This window comes from Melospiza georgiana, chromosome 1 (assembly GCF_028018845.1).
Source record: "Melospiza georgiana isolate bMelGeo1 chromosome 1, bMelGeo1.pri, whole genome shotgun sequence".
Lineage (NCBI taxonomy): Eukaryota > Metazoa > Chordata > Aves > Passeriformes > Passerellidae > Melospiza > Melospiza georgiana.
This window is the reverse complement of record NC_080430.1, coordinates 67883082-67900088: the sequence shown is the minus strand read 5'-3', so window position 1 is coordinate 67900088 and position 17007 is coordinate 67883082. Positions and strand designations below refer to the sequence as shown.

The 17007-nt window shown below is 42.2% G+C and overlaps 1 protein-coding gene across 1 annotated transcript in view; it reads right to left on the bottom strand.

The window, feature by feature from the left end:
- Nucleotides 1–3701: 3701 nt before the first annotated feature.
- ELOVL2 (ELOVL fatty acid elongase 2) overlaps nt 3702–17007 on the bottom strand; it is a 51377-nt gene continuing 38071 nt past the window's right edge. The window contains exons 4-8 of the mRNA XM_058034407.1: nt 12554–12631; nt 11820–11991; nt 9657–9781; nt 7392–7526; nt 3702–6762 (exon numbers count right to left, since the gene is read on the bottom strand). Of these exons, the coding sequence (XP_057890390.1) occupies nt 6634–6762; nt 7392–7526; nt 9657–9781; nt 11820–11991; nt 12554–12631 (639 nt within the window). The 3' untranslated portion in view covers nt 3702–6633. The remainder of the gene's footprint in view (nt 6763–7391; nt 7527–9656; nt 9782–11819; nt 11992–12553; nt 12632–17007) is intronic.

Below are 17007 nucleotides of genomic sequence, written 5' to 3'. Positions count from 1 at the left end.
GAATCCTCCCCTGCACAAAATGTACCTTTGCTACAAAAGCCCAAACCCTGACAGGTTTTGTTTCATAACTGAAGTAGGGCTGATGCTCTTCCTACTTGAGAAGGTCACATGGGGTAGCACCAGCACAGAAAATGGCAAGAAGCTGCTGTTGCCATTGCTTTACTATTTTATACTTATTTCTTTATCTTAAGTAGTCCTAACTAGGCTTGGCATGAGCTGAAGTTTTATCATCTACATCAAGATGCACTGGGTGCTTTTTCCCTGGGGTGGTTTAAAAGAAAAGACCTCTTCAACTCTACCCTTTCCAAAGGTTCAGATCTACTGGTATTCCTGCTATTCCTAATGTGAAGGGCTAAAGTGCTGGTTTTACAACCACTGGCTTCTGCTTGTTTCTTTGAGGGCTGGCCCTAGTGACCTGGCTACACTGCATCCTCCTGCTACTCTTCAGTGTCCTTGCAGCTGCTGTTTGATTCTAGGATCTCAAAGCACTCAGCTGAAGCAGCCATGACTTTTGGGAGATGAAGCTGTAACCTCTGTGAGCAGCTGTGCTTGAGTCTGGTAAAACTAGTTTTGCATCTTGGCAACAGAGTTTTCAGCAGGCTCCAGTCCCACTATGTACTCTGATGGCCCCAGCAGTGTAATTAACCCAAACGGGCTTTAAGATATCAGCCTGAATAATCTGATCCCATCACTATCCTACTGCTTCAATGAGCCAGGTCCTGAATTTGGGGCTTTCACTACTTCAGCAGTAACCTGAGGTCCTGGCTGTAGGAGTGTGATAAGGCTTGAACTGCCCTGCTGCTTATTGGGATCCAGAGCTCACACTGGTGAATGTAAAGGGATCCCTTGTGCTGTGTGGCTCCCACTCCTCAGTTTCAAGGTAAGCCTTCCAGTAATTCCCACATAAATGCCTATATTTCTTGCTTTTATTCCCCACCACCCGGCCCAAAATGATGATGCAACCTGGGCTAACAAGGTGCTTGATATGAAGCAGACCTAAGAATCGAGATGAGCTGCCTGCACGGGTTGTTCCTCACACTGAATTCGGCAAAGCCACAGAAACAGCGCTGAAAACTCACACCCTCGGGGCACATCATCTCCTTTGGGTGTTGGCCTATTTAGGCTCCTTCATCTGCATCTCCAAGCAGTTGCTGCCCAGAGGGAAAGTTTGAAATAGGAAGAGGATGAGATGGGATGTCTCTCTCTGATTTAAGGTATGGGTTTTTTCCAAACTATGACAGTAATGCTTGATTATTTTTTTCTAATTTTTTAATCTGATGTTTTGGATGGATTCATTGCTCTCTTAAGTTCAAGCTGCTAAGCATTTAAGCTTTATCAGCACTGTGAAGTAGATGTGTAGAAACACTTGTTTTGCTACATTTCCTCACCCTTCATGTGTGTTGGCAGAAGGCTCTCTTGGTGTGTCCTCTAACTGGAAAAAGTTGGGAATACTTTTCATCAAGTATCTTTGCTAGATAACTTAGAGTGCATTTCTGTATCTCTTATTGTTGCATCTGCACATAAAGCTTGGAAAGTGAGTGTTGAGCGCTTCAGAGGGTGTGGATAATGGAAAAATCAGGGTTCCTTACTTAGTAAAAATTGCCATAATGTATCTGTATGCACTTACATTTGGTTTTAGCTCTTTTATTGGAAAAGTCTGAGTCCCAAAAAGGTGTTTTAATGATGGGGATGGGAGAGCAGAAAGAGATGTCACACTGCTTAAATACCTTCTACCCCTGCACTCATCTCTCCCTTCATATGAAACACTTTAGCATTTGAGAGGCTCAGCATGTTCCAGCTTGATAACCTGTGAACTGCCTAGGGTGAAAACTCTGGACTTTCCTTTTGGTCTTTCCATCTGTAGGCAGTAGAAGTGTTTGGAGACCACATCTGGGACAGAAATTACATGTTCTGACTTTGGACAGCCCATCTCATACCACTTCCTGCACTGCTGGGTCAATTAAACATGTTTGACCTTAAACCTCCTGATGGTCTCAAGTCCATTTGGTTTCTGAAACAGATGTGTAATTGGGTTATCCTAAAATTACCTTTTGGAAAGTAGGTAGCTCACCTTGGCAGGTTGCCTTTGCCCTTCCCAATTCATGCTTTTTAAAGTGCCATTAATCCATTTATTTTCTTGCTTTCAGTGCAGATATATAAAGCTCAATTTTCAACCTGTTCAGTTGCTCTGATGTGGTGGTGTTTGCAGAGGTACCAGGATGAGGGAAGAGATGAGAATCTTGACTCCGTGTTTCAGAAGGCTGATTTATTATTTTATTATATATTATATATATTATATTAAAAGAAAATTTAATACTAAAACTATACTAAAAGAATAGAAGAGAGGATTTCATCAGAAGGCTAGCAAAGAAAGGAAAAGAATGAAATGATAAGGTTTGGCTGCTGAAATTCTGCATTGCGCAGGATGCCTCCCAGACCCAAGGTGGCACCAGTGCCAACTCCGGCTGCTTTGACAGTGCCAAGTGGCTCCTGCGATCTGCCATCAGGAACCTGGAATGGTGAGTTTTGTTTGCCAGGGAAAAGGGCCGGGGTTGTTGTTAGGCAGCCTGTGGCCCAGAGTGGTCTTGTGACCGACGAGAGTCCCAACACAGCTGGACCTGTGATTGGTCTCATGTGAATTGCTTCTACTTGGAGACCAATCAAAGATGCACCTGCCACATTCCACAGCAGCAGATAATTATGGTTTACATTTTGTTTCTGAGGCCTCTCAGCTTCTCAGGTGAAAAAATCCTGGCAAAAGGATTTTTCATAAAATATGTCTGTGACACCTTGACACTTCTGAACCAAAACAACAAAGATGTAGGTGCTGAGGTGCAAAAACTATGCATCAATACCCAGAAAAAGAAATGGGAAATAGAAAAGTTCTGGTTATGGACAATTTCTTTATGCATTTTAAGCTCTAAATAGGGTTTAATATTAAACTGACTATAACCCCTGCTATTTATGCTGCATCTCTTTCAAGGGATGATGCTGTGCCAAGTGCTTGTTTACCTGCACATTCTGTGCCAGTGCTGTGGCCCATCCAAAGGCTGCAGCTAATTTGTGTCAAGGCTGCGTAAAGCCAGAAAAAAGGGCATCCTTTGTGGCTGGAAATGGGTAGAGGAGTTGTGTGTGTTTACCCTGGCCCAGGAACTGCCCACCCTCCTATTGGTAAGGCATGCTGAGGTTAGCTGGAGCACACAGGGACAGGTCCTGCTTCTGCAGGCAGTAGAACTCTAAGAGAGTAATACACTGGAAAATAGACATGTTTCTAGGAACAACTGAGAGCTAATGTGTATTTTCAATCTGAAAGAAATTTTATTTTTGAGATCCTGAGATTTTTTTTGAGATTTTGATTTCTCTATTGTCTCTCTCCTGTTTTCAGCCATCATGTTCCAAGTGAAAACACTCTGATAATCAAATGAGGTCTTGATGGGCAAGTACAAGCTTTGAACAAACGAGTTCTCTACTTCAATTTTACCTTTGTTGAAAAGCGCACATTTTTATAGGTAGAGGGCCAAAAAAACTGTATGGAAGCTTTGCACTAATACCAGGGAAGGTATTGTATCAAGTTATGGAGATTGATTTTGAATCTGTTGTGAATGCCCTAAAATGCTTCTGAAAAAACTGGAGAACAAAAGCAGTCTCAAGTAACCAGTTACCATCCCAATTTGATGCCTTAAGGAGAAGTGGAGACAGTCTGATAGTAAAATTTGTTTATTTACACTGTTATGTATTACAGGAAAATCAGTTTAAAAAGTCAATGCTTCTTTCTTCAAAGTTGCGGCATTTTGAAGGTGTTAAGACATATCTGTAGAATTTTAAATGTACCTGATTCCAGCCTTCCTGGCTGATCTGGATCTGCAAGGTCTGAGACCATCTGTTTTTTTCCTTTTTTTTTTTTTTTCATTTTCTTTTGTTTTTTTCCCCAGCCCTTTGAATTTTCAAGTAAGGCATTTATTTCCTTTTCTTTTGAATGAGGTTTCAAGAGAACAAAAGACAATATCTCTGGGTTTGATTGCCATAGTAAACTTTAACACTTAGCACAGCTGACGCTTTCCACCTTGATAGTCAAATGCATGCTTTGCCATCAAAAGATTACGGACTCCACTCGGCCTAAAATCCATGCTGGGCCGCACAACCCTTGTGTTGCCTGCCTTAGATGAAGGGTCCTGCTCATTGCTTGTTCACTATCTTGTCAGCTCCTTCAAATTCCTCCGCCTTTACCCTGGCTTCCAGTATTAAACTGATTTCTACAGAGCTCTGAAGCTCTCCCTTTACTCAGGGCTGTGTAAAACACCCTTAGTCAAACCTACTAATTTCTTATGTCTTGGGATTTTTACAGTATCAATCAGAGATGCCTGTAAAGTTTCTGGAAGGGCCAGAGAGAAATAGCATATGCATACAGTGTCCAGGCTTTGTGAATGCAGGGTTCTTGGCTTTTTTTGTTTGGGTTTTGTCTTTTGGGTGGCTGCTTTCCCCCATATTGAGTGTTAAATAAAACAAAACACTGACTTTCAGTAAGTGAGGTTTCAGGACCATCTTCATGAAGAGGGGAGCAAATGTGAATATGCACCAGTTAGATCTAGGCTGGTGTGGTGGTGTAAAAGGGTTTGAATGTTGCAGTTATTTTGGTCACCCAGTTCACGACGATGAAGTTCAGCAGTCGGGCTGCTAAGAGGTGCTGTTTCTGCTGTAGCATTTTGGGAATTTGTTTTCTGCTGGAGCAGAAAAGTTTTGTCTACATTGCAATGGAGCTGGAACTGGCTGGAGACAGATGGTGTTCAATGGGACTTTCAAGCACACAGTCAAGCAGAAGTCTGACACAAGACACCCTTCTTCATGCCATTTTCTCCTCTTGCTTTTACTGGACAACCCCATCTGTTCTTCTTCCCCTTCTGTACCACTTCCTCAGCCTCTTTCCTTCCTATCCATGAGCCCTCTGGGCTGTGGTCTCTCCTGGTGAGGCTGGCTGCCCTGTATCCATACTGCTCCCTGGGATAAACCTTCCTCCTGCCTTTATGCCTGCAGTCTCCAAGATCTCCTGACAGCAGATCATCTAAATGGGGTATCTGGAGGGGATAACTGGCCCTCTAGAAGTGGAGAAAAATTGGACAGCAGGATTTGGGACAGCCTTTTCTACATGTGGGCCTTCTGTGCCTGCTTGGGCCCTCTGTGTTGGCTAGGTATGTGTTTTGTCCTCCTCCTGCTGTGGGACTCTGCAAGGTGACAGGAGTGAGAGGACATATTTCCTTTACAGAACTGCTTCAGTTCAAGGGATTTGCTGGGCTGGAGTGACTCTGAAATTTGTTTTTGTCAAGAGAATTTTATACACGAGAATGGAAGCGATCTGAACTACTTCACTGTGAGGAAAAAAAAGTCTGTGTCTGTTTTTGGTAGAGGAAATGAAGTGGGCTAAATGAGAAACAGGTGAGGGCCGACTCATGAAGTTAACCCTGGGTATTCTTCATTTCTAAGCATTTAAGTGGGGGTAAATGCAGTGAACTGTAGCAACAGAGATGGTGATAGATTGTTGGGAGACACCTTTATAGCTGCAGACAGCAGATATCTCCTTACTTCCCCTCCAGCAGCTTGTGCCTTGATCCTGTCTGTTTCTCCAGCCAGAGACCAGTCTGACTAAGGTCCACCTGCCACAGAAACTCCTGTATAACCTGCTTGGCTCATTGCTGAACTCACAGATTTTCTGCATCTTCTAGTCTCTTAATATGTAGCATGACAGTTTGCTTTGAATTAGCACTGTTTGTATAGGATTAACTTTACCCACGTTTACACTCGAGGATTTATCTGCCTTAAGTTTGCATGACCCTATCTCTTTCAAAATCCATTTACTTAGAAGGTCTGTTAAGTTAGCACATCCAAAGTGACTTGTTTGGCTCTATGTTCAGAATTCCATTCTGGCCAGTGCCAGGGGCTACCAGCCCTGCCTCCTGAAACAGAAAGCTCCTGCCAGCCTTCCTGGCATTTGAATCAGGTTGCACTCGTGTAAAGCAAGTGAGTGTGGAGCCACAACTGCCTGCAAACTGTGGGATGGTGCACCTGGGCTCTGCCCTCTACCATGTCCTTCCCCAGGGCTCCCACAGGGTCAAATGCTACCTTGCTAGTGTGCTTTGGGGAATTGCTGAGAAGCAGAAAAGAGGGGTATGGTGATGGAAGAGGTACAATTCTCACCTTTCCTGCCACCCCTCCTTTATTTTCCTGGCCTTGGCTGCAGTTCAGCTGGATGTACTGGGTGCACTGTGAAGCCTTGCCTCAAGACCTCCGACATGCACAGAAAGTGCTCACCATGTTAGTCTGAACAGAGTCCTAACCTTTTGAAGGCATTGATGGATTTATCCATCAAGTGTTTCATAAGGCGTTTTTGTGTCAGCATTAGAGATCAGAAAGGTTTTCTTTTTCATATGAGAAATATCTTGGCTTTCTTTGTTCTGATGTTGATCTTTGACAAGACAAGTAATTCTACTCATTTTGTTAAAACCTAAACAGCAGTACATTAATAAGTGTCTGGTACAAAGAACTGATAAATGTAATCAAATAGGTTTTAAGCTAAAGCTTATAATTCAGTCTTTTTTCTTCTTTTTCTCTTTAGAAAAAAAACCATAGGAAACACTATACTTATTGTGCCTTCTTATTATTCTGCAATCCGTTGGCAGCAGCAAAGTAGTCCTTATGGAAACCATTCTTGATTTCTGTTGTGGCAGGGGTTTCCTTTACAGCTGTTCTTGAAGGTGCTTTCCGGTATGTCTATAAAAGCAAAATCCAAAATAAATATTTGGATTTGTTTAAAGTCCGCCAAAACACTGCTTGTGGTTAACTGTAAATGGAGCTTGTCTGCTGTTTGTTGATGCAGATGTATATATTTGCTTCAGACTGCATTAGGAGTACAGTAGCCTTTTCACTGCTGGGGGTGATTTTACTTTACTAGCCTTACTGTAATACTCCTCAATGTCAAAAGAGATTTCAAGCCTTGTACACTAAAAGCTTTATGTAGGCAGGCTAGAGCACTCCCTGCTAAAGATGTTGAAGTAAACAAGGCAAAGACAGAGCTCTATTTTTTTTTCCCTAAGGAGGAGAAAGACTCAAAAATTTGCCCACCAAAGCAAATTCAGACCTCCTACGTACTAAATGCAGTACCTGATCTGCTATACAAGTGTAGAAGGGTTGAGCTGCAATGAGGAGGTCATCACTACTGAATAACTCTCTCTCTCTCCCTCAGATGTGACTGTATCTGCTATTCTTAAATGATGTATATATTTTAAGACCAACATATTTTAAGCACTGATGGTCATTCTACATCTGAGTCCACTCAGACTGCTGTCCACAAAGTTCTGTTTTCCCCATTTTTGTCAGAGAGCTCTCAGAAGACTGCTTACCTTAATGTAGAAGTTGATGAAGAGGATGACCAGTGTGGCCATGTAGGAGGACTGGAACATGAGGCAGCCAAATGGGAATCCACATGGCTTCACAGCTGCGCTGAGCGTGTGCACAATAGTGAGCAGAAACTGGATCTGTGGAGAGACGACCATGCAGGTGTATTTGCTGAGAAAGGGTCAGTGCTAGCTAAATCAGACACAGCAATGTCCCCTAGTCCTGCTCCGTGAAAGTTTGAGTACTCTTGAAAAGTATCCCTTTATAACCTCTGAATGCATTGTGAGGGTTAAGTTAAAATGGTGCTCTTGTGAAATTAAATAAAATCCTAAGGGGTCAGAGATTTCTAAAAGTAAGTTTATAGGTCTAGTTGACAAAAGGAAGTTTTTTTTCCTCTCAGATTTAGTAATTTTGTTCTATCTTCCAGTCCTTGTCACAGGTACAGTTGTTGTCTCTGTTGCTGGGCAGAAACCAGAGGAAACTCTGAAGATTCCTGGCAATAGCTTTAGAAGTCTGAACAGAAAATGCAAAACTCAGGTCCAAGGAGTTCAGATAGGTTATCACTTGCATTAATGGAGTTAAGGAGGGGACAAAGGAAGCAAAAATGAGACAGGGAAGCAATTGCAGAGACTTGTCTGTATTTAGAACTGTCAGCCACAGCCCACACTAATTCTCCTCAGCCAGCTAAGTGTGCCCTCAAACCAGTGTACTAAGGTGCATTTCCAACAGGGAAGTGTGTTTCACCTGCAGGGATGGTCTCAGAGAAGCAGCCCTTGCTAGGCAAATTTCTACATAGGCATTTTAAAGCTCACTGCAAAAATCTCAACTTCCAAATAATATGAACAGGCTCTAAGATAAAAGTAAAAGAAACTTTATTTCATATCAAGCCTTATATCTTGTTCATAGGAACTTTTGATGTGGCTCAGCTCCTCAGGTACAGCAACAGGTGGAACAGACTTTTAGAAATCAATTTCTGTATTGCCTAAACTTTGTTTACACCATTTTGCATTTTGCAGTTGTACCGCTGTGTTGTGAGTTAACCTGGCTTGGCTGCCAGCTGCACACCCAGCAGCTCTCTCCCTTCTTCTCCTCAGTAGAGTAGGGGGAGAAAATAAGATGAAAAGAACTTGTGGATTGAGATAAAGTTAGGGAGAGTAATTGATAAAACTTACCTATTACTGTTATAAACAAATTAGACTTGAGGAAGATTAGTTTCAAGTGCTGCCAATTAATAACACAGAAGGATAGCAAGAAATAAAATTAAAACCACCTTTGTCTAAACCCCTGTTTCTTCTCAGGTTTAACTTCACTTCTGAGCTTCAGTCCTCTACTTCCTTTCATGTGGTGCAGGGGGATGGGGTTTGTAGCCAGCCTCTCTTGCTTTGGCTTTGCTGCTCCTTTCTCCTCACACTCTTTCCCTGCTTCAGTGTGGGATCCCTCCCATGGGAGAGAGTTCCAATGTGGGTATTTCCCATGAGCTGCAGTTCTCCACAAGTTGCCCCAGCATGGGTCCCTTCCACAGGGTCCAGGCTTCAGGAACAGGCATTTCCTATGTGGCCCCCATGGGGTCACAGATTTTACCAGCAAATCTGCTCCAGGGTGGGCTCCTCTCTCCATGGGTCCATGGGAGCCTATTTCCCCACTGGCTGTATCTTCCTTCAGGGCAGACATGTCATTACTGCAGCATGAGGTCCTCCGTGGGCTGCAGGGGAACAGCTTCACCAGCATCTTCACTGCTGCTGCAGGGGAGTTTTTGGTGCTAATTCCCTCCATCTGTTCTGACCTGGGTACTTAGAGGCCTTCTCACATTTCCTGTCTTCTCTCTCAGCTGCTGTGCTATGTTTTTCACCCTTAAATAAATACAATGTCATGGAGGGGCTCCCAGCTTTGCTGATGGGCTCAGCTTTGACCAGCAGGGGAGGTCTGTCTTGGACCTGGCTCTGTCAGACATTTTTTTGTGACTTTTAAATCTGTTTTTTCCACAATTAAAGAGCAGTTATTTCCTATGCAATGGTTCAAAATGAACAGAATTTTGTGGACTAAAGAGTTTCTACTGTTTGTTATCTACAGATAACACATCTGAACATAATTTCCTTCATTAAATTTATTAAGCTGCACTAGTGACTTATGCTGTATGATAGTTTAGTTACACTTCAATTCTAACTGGCTTAATTGTGTAAATGACAATGTTTACCTATAGTTCATTTCATCCTCTCTCACATTTTGAAGGATTTCTGGTACCTAAAAATGAGATTAAAACAGATACATACCAGTTGTGCCTGAGTGAGGTATTTCTTCCACCAGAGATACTTGCGCATGGAAGGGATGACTGACAGTCCATAGTAAGAATACATAAGCACGTGGATAAAGCTATTCAAAGTGGGTCCAAAGAAGCCTATAAAAATCCATTAGGGAAAAAATAATTAAGTACCAACTGCTAAAAAGTGAGAGAGGATATTACTGCTTGTTGTATTGCTTCTATATTGAATCTCTTGCAAATGTAAGTGTTCGTGTAGGGGGGACAGAATATAAGCAAATAAAGGTAGTGCAGAAAGTAATCTTACCCCTAAGGAGTTGCAGCTGGGCCAATGATCAAAGATTAGGAACAGGCCCGGCTTTACCAGGCCACAGCTGTAACCCATGGGAAGAAGAGTGCTATAAAAGAGTGGGATGGCCGGTTGGGAAGGGAGCTGGAGTCAGTTTGGACCTTTGTGAAGGAGAAAGAGTCAGTGCTCTGAGGAGCTGTCCACGAGAAACACCAAGAAGGTATGAAACTTTTGTGATAGGAGATAACAGCATGGAACCCCTGCAATAAGATGACAACATATTCCTTTCATGCTTATTTCTTGCTAAAGACATTCCTGATGTGTAGAGGTGCTCTCCTGGGGACAACTGAAAAACCAAATGGTACTTCCTAGAGGGTTGTTCTTATGCTGAATTTTGTGTTTTTATCTGGTATTTATCTTCTCCTCCACTTTTTCCTATTCTGTAGTTTACATGCTATTTTTCCCCTCTCCTAAAGCTCTTCTTGCTGAGTCTTTCCATTATTCCTGTAAGCTTTAAACAATGCTGCTGATGACTTTGCTTCTGGTAGGTAGCTTAGGACCCTGGGAGACACCTGTACTCCTGCTCTCTGATGCAGTAGCAGGGGCTTTACTCTGAATTAAGCCAGCCTTTTGTGACTGTGTTTGATCACCACTCTTGTTTTCTTCACTGGCTCTTCTGCTAGATGCACATTTATAGAAATTTCATCCCAGATAATACCTTGCTGCTCTTATTAGTTACATTTAGTGAATACTCGTTCTAGAGGAAATTAATTATCCTCTGTACTTTGCAGACTGTGGAGAAGTGGCAGCACTACTCTGCTGTGTGCTTGTGAGTTTGATGGCAGTGCTACAACTACAAGAGGGACTCACCAGTTGTTCTGATTTTGCCACTGATTAATTACTTAGCTGCTGGTTTAATTATAGTAGTGCAGTGCTAGTGTAAAGTGTGGGGACCACACATTACAAAGCACAAACCCCCACTGATTTGTTTACACCTCTAGAAATAGTTCCTAATCCCTATGAAATCTCTGATCCCTGCTTCTAGCTCTAACACTGATTTACTTTGATTTTGTGCTGTCCACAGTAAGTGACAACAAATGTGAATTCTGCTTTTAGCTCTGAAAAAGACCTGCAACAAGTTTCTTTACAAATGTTACAACAGGCTGAGGTAACTCACTCTAATAGGTTGCAAGAAAACTGGGTTTTCTCTCAACTTTGGAAGCAGTTCCACAGGAAGCCTCTAGCTGTGTGAAGCCCTGGAAAAGCATGCCTGTTGTGAGACAGCTGAAGTAGTTCTCTGCTGTTTGGACTTATAAAATGCCAAGTGACTAGCCTGTGGCATCATAGATCCCTTCCTAACAGGGAAGATGATGACAGCTACTATAACCTTCTGAGGATGTATTTTCATATGAAACAGAATAAACCCAAACTGATATTTTAATTAGTGACTAAGTAACGTATCTTGCTAAAGCAGAGATTGATGTATACAAGAGTTGAGCCTGTAAAAGGGCTGGTGATTTAATTAGTTGTGATTGATAAAGGCTTTACCAGGGCCATGACTTCTTCCTGCATCTACTTTTGAAGTGTCATGTGTGTGCTGGCTCCTCTGTGCTACTCAGTACTGTGATGCTTAAAAGTGGTTTGAAGAGAAGTAAATACATGAGTTTGTGGCAGCTAAGTGAAAAGTCTAAGGCCTAACACTCAGGTATTTTTGGCCTGCACTTTCAACAATGCTTTTCATTTTCCTGTGTTCTGCAGGTGGTCAGCAGCTGAACCCTAAAGGTGCCCTCATATTGCACAGTGACACAATTCCATTGCATGGTGATGTGATTCCTCCCCAGCTGCAGCTGACTTAGACCCCAGGTGATGAAGCAAACAAAGACTTACTCTGCCCACAAGGTATCCAGTTCAGAACACACCACCAAATGTTAAACATAGTGGCATGGTGATACACGTGAAGGAAGGTGATCTGGCTGCTTTTTTTTCTCAGCACAAAGAAGATAGTGTCCATGAATTCAATTACTTTGGAAAAATAATACCACCACAGCACCTTGGCTACCTGTACAAGCAAGAACAAAGGAGCAGGAGATCAATATCTGTCCATGCAATTGCTTAAATATTACTGTACTTCTTCACTCCCTAGGCATGCAACTTCTCAGAAGGCATTAATATGCTAGAAAAGGAGAAGCACAAGCTCTGTCTTGAATTTTATTTTGCTTTTCAATGAAGTAGTTTTGTAAAAAAACACCTATCTTTTAAGAAATTGTATAGATAATTATACAAATATAATTTAAGAAATAGAAACTTCGAGGAAGGGTTTTCTAATTGCTTTGTTGGGTTTTTTTTTCCCAAAGGTGCAGTCTTGTGGGTGGGGTTTTGCTTCATTTTGCAGTCATTTGTTCAGTTTTTTTAAGGGTGCTACCATTTCCTTGACCCTAAACAGATTTTGCTGCCAGATTCTTCTTTTGAAGAAAAAAAATCTAAATTTGATACTCTGTACAATGAAATCTATCCTTCTCTAGAGTAGAGATATTTTATCAGAGCTCAGGATATGGCCTAGTGCAGTTAGAGATGGTTTAAACAGACAGGATGCTGAGGGCTGAGCTGCTTTTGTCTCTCACCCGGATATCAGCCTCCCCTGCGCTGTGGAGGTTCTGGCACTGCAGGTTGTAGCCGCCTTCCCACGTGGCAAGGATGAGCTGGAATAGAAAACAGAGGAATCACATTCATGAACAGATGGAATGGTTTTTCCCCTTGCAGTTGTTCTGTCCTCATTGGTGGGTACCCACTCCTTCCATGAACTGATGCTGTTGAACCAGACAAGTGGATAATATCTTGTACTGTGAAAGGGGAAAGGCATCAGTTAAGCTGGAGAGATGAAGTGATGCATTTCGTCTCTTTCTCTGGCTTTAGAGCCTTCAAGGAATCCATTAAAATCTCTCATTATTTAATGCACCTCCTTGCTCCAAAGAAAATGTTGGAATAGTGTATCTTTGTCCTGAAGCAGTCCTTTGCACACAGCTACTTGTGCAAAGCTGTCCTTGAGAAAAATTCCCTGTTTGCCAGGGAAGCAAACAGATGCAAATGCAGAGTAGTGCAATGGGAGAAACATTTCCTAATGCCATACATGTCTCTATCCTCCACTGTTAAATGTTGGAGGAAGTGAAGGAGAGCAGGCACGGTGCTGAGTGGAGGGGTGAAATAGCACACAAGCAATTTCTTAGATTCTGCGCATGTCACAGGGGAAGCAGAGCAATGAAATATCAGAGTGCAGCACTGGGATGCAGCAGGTTTCTAGAAAACCATATGGTAGTCTCCAATATGGACTATTTTTATAGCAACAGCCACCTAAAGCACTCAGCAGCCCTTGTGGAAGAGAGAGCATCATCTCTTGCTTATAAATGCCATATAGAATCCATTGATTTTTAAAAGGTCTTGCTTATTCTCAAATAAGTGCAAAGTGGGTTTGGGGACAAACTGAGCAACTCATGTTCTGGAGTCTTTCTCACCCTCTGCAGACATTGCAGAGAGTGAAGGTGGGAGAAATGCATCCAAGTGCTATGCTGTAAGCAGAACTGCAAGATGCTGAGAGAAGTGGGTCACTGCCAGCTCTGGAGCTACATTCACAGGAATGATGTGTGTCAGCACAGAACTTTTCCCTCTAGTTCACAATGAAAAGAGCTGTTCTGTGTTGAATCTGTGACAGTCTATATAAAAGTGAAGCAGAGACATCCTCAGTGATCAAAATAAATTAATTCCTAGAGTAAATACATTAAAAATTATTATTGATTATATCCAGAGGATTAGAAAGTATCCTAGAATGCTTATTTTAAATTCACATTAAAATGCACTGAAACCTGGAGAACTACAGTCTTTTACTAGTTTTCTTCTGAATTCACACTCCGTCATTGTTCCTGTAATATGAACTTGGCTGTTTTAGGTGGCCAAAACAACCCATAGAAATTACAGCGAGAGATGACAGTATATAGCTAATGAGTGTTTTATAGATAAATTATATGTAACAATTGAAACAAACATATTCCTTTACATTTTTCTGCTTTGCTGAAGAAACTTGGCCTCAAAATTTTGTGCTGCAGTAGGTAAAATGTTGGTTCACAATTTGCTGGAAAATGTGCAATTTTCAATATTTTGATCAGTCTATTTCACAACTGTTCCAGTCTGTGAATTATTACAGTGGATTGATTTTTGAAAAATCTTTTGCATGTTGTTTCCTTGTGTATTAAAGGTCAGGAGTGAGGGCCAGTTGATTGCCCAGCAGGTCCTGGGTAAAGCCCTGAGGAAGGAAGGTGGTGTCTCACCACATGTCAGGAGCTGCAGTCTTCCATGGAGATACCTTGGGGATATTTTTGTTCTGGACTAATTGATGCTGGTTTTTTTTTTTTGCTTTTTTTAACCATCTGGTAAGTAGTAGAGTGAGCCTTGCCAAAGAACTCTGTTGTGCTTTCACTTCTATATTAAACCTGTTTTTGATGGTACCTTTGCCAGCAATTTGTTAAGTGACCTTAAAACAGGCATTCACCAAAAATTGGTGTAGTCAGCAGGTTTGCAAGCAGTATCACTGACTACTCACAAAAGCATGGAACATGTCCAAGTCCTAAGTTCTCAGACAAATGGGCTCAGGATAACTGGTGTGATTGGAAAGCTGTGGTGAAACATCTGTAAGTTGCTAGGGGCTGTATAAAGGCTAGGAAGAAGAAAGTGATCATTTGCAAAGTGTTAGATACCTTTCCAGAAGCTGCCTGCCACTACAGAAAAGATAATATTAAAGACAAACAAGGACTGAAAACTGAGTTGGAGAGCAACTGAGTTACTACTGTCTTTAAAATAGAACAGCTCCAGAGACAGCTACAGGAGGAACAGAAAGAAAAACAAAAGTTGAAGGAAAAGATGGACCTAATGCTTATGTGGGATCCAAATCCTCCTGCCGCTGTGCAGGTTAGTAAACTAAATTGCATTTTCACAAGATTGGGAGGGTAACAGATGGAATGGTCCCTGGGATAAAAAACCAGAATTCTGCACCTGGGATGGAACAGCCCTGGATGTACAGACAGACTGGGGAGGCTGGAAAGCAGCCCCATGGAAAGGGACCTGGGGCTCCTGGTCAGTGGCAAGCTGAACACGAGCCAGCAGTGCCCTGGCAGCCAGGAGGGCCAGCCCTGTCCTGGGGGGCATCAGGCACAGCATGGCCAGGCAGGCAAGGGAGGGGATTGTCCTGCTCTGCTCTGAGCTGGGGCAGCCTCACCTCCAGTGCTGGGGGCAGCTTTGGGAGGCACAGTATGACAAAGATATTAAGCTGTTAGAAAGCATCCAAAGGAGGGTAACAAAGATGGTGAAGGGCCTTGGGGGCAAGCCTTACAAGGAGAGACTGAGGTCACTTGGTCTGTTCAGACTGGAGGAGACTGAGGGGAGACCTCACTGCAGTTACAACTTTCTCATGAGGGGAAGAGGAGGGGCAGGCACTGGTCTCTTCCCTCTGGTGACCAGTGACAGGACCCAAGGGAGCAACATGAAGCTGTGTCAGGAGGGGTTTAAGTTGAATATCAGTAAAAACGTTCTCACCCAGAGGGTGGTTGGGCACTGGAAGAGGCTCCCCAGGGAGTTGTTACAGCACCAGGCCCAACAGAGCTCAGGAAGTGTTTGGACAATGCTCTCAGGCATGTGGTGTGACTGCTCGGGTGTCATGTGCAGGGCCAGGAGTTGGAGTCAATCATCCTGATGGGGTGATGGAAGACTCTTAATGAGTCTTCCAACTTGACATATTTTATGAAGCTTTCCTGCCAGTGCTGAACAGGAGTTCAGTAGTTGTCGCAGACAATTTTTCATAGAAATCCTTTCTTTCAGATTTGTCCGTCTTCTGGGAAGCAAGGGCCCCAGAAGAAGAATGTAAACAATTGTTATTGGCTGCTGTGAAATGCAATAGGATGCACCTGTGATTGGTTCATGTTCCATGTGTACAATTAAGAGCCAATCACAGGGCAAGCTCTCTGGAACACAGGGACAGAGAATTCTCTTGTTTTTGGGATTCTTTCAATTCTATTCTACTCTTAGCTTAGCAAGCCTCTGCAACTTCTCTCTTTATTCCTATTAGCATAGCTATAATGTATTATATATCATATATCAATACATCCAGCCTTCTGATCATCAAACAAGATTCTCGTCCTTCTCTCACCATGGAGACCTTTTCAGGTTGCTGTAATAAGTAGTATCTCAAGGTTTTGCTTTTATTTTTTTCAAGTATTTCATTCAAAGGTTCCATGTTAGAAAATGAGATGAAAAAACCCTTAGAGGCTCATAAAAATATATCTTTTCAACATAAATATCTCTTTTCAATGTCACAATTTTTTAATTTGGTGATTAGGTAATCAGCAACTTCTTACAAATAGTCAGCATGGAAATGGAGAGTAAGCTTTGATGTCAGAATACACCTCTATCAGACTGCATGGTTTTATTTAATTTCTTTTGTTAATTCTTCCATGATTTTAAAAATGCCAGATTTTTCAGACTATTCTGTTTTCTTATTAAAGTCATTTTACTTGGCAGAAGAGTTTCCTCTGGTTTGTGTCTGCATTTCAAAAGGCAGTAGCTTAGACAGGAGTTTTTTTTTTTTTACTTATTTTAATCTCAGTCTTTCACATCAGCTTTTCTGTAGCTCAACATTTCTATCCTCTGTTGTAGGCACCTAACATACCGCTGTGTCTCCTTTGAAGAAAATAATTCACTTTGAGTTTTGACTCCTCTGCTTTGCAAGATAATCTTCAAGATTTCTGGCTAACTTCCTTATTAGGAAAGAAAAAAAAGGAAAGCGTGGAAATTTGGAAAGCAGCGAGTAATTTTTATGGGTTCCTGTGGGATCCTGGTAATCCTAGGCCATGGCTTTCCTGTTAGCTGTGGAAGGTAAGCAGCCCACTCCATGGTGCCAAATGAGCCAGATGCGTATCAGGAACAGAAGCCAGTCTTGATACAAGGCATTTTGGTACAAGGTCTCTTTTTTTCTGATACCAAACCCATACATTACTTGTACTGTTTCAGTCACATTCCCTTTTGTATGCTGAGC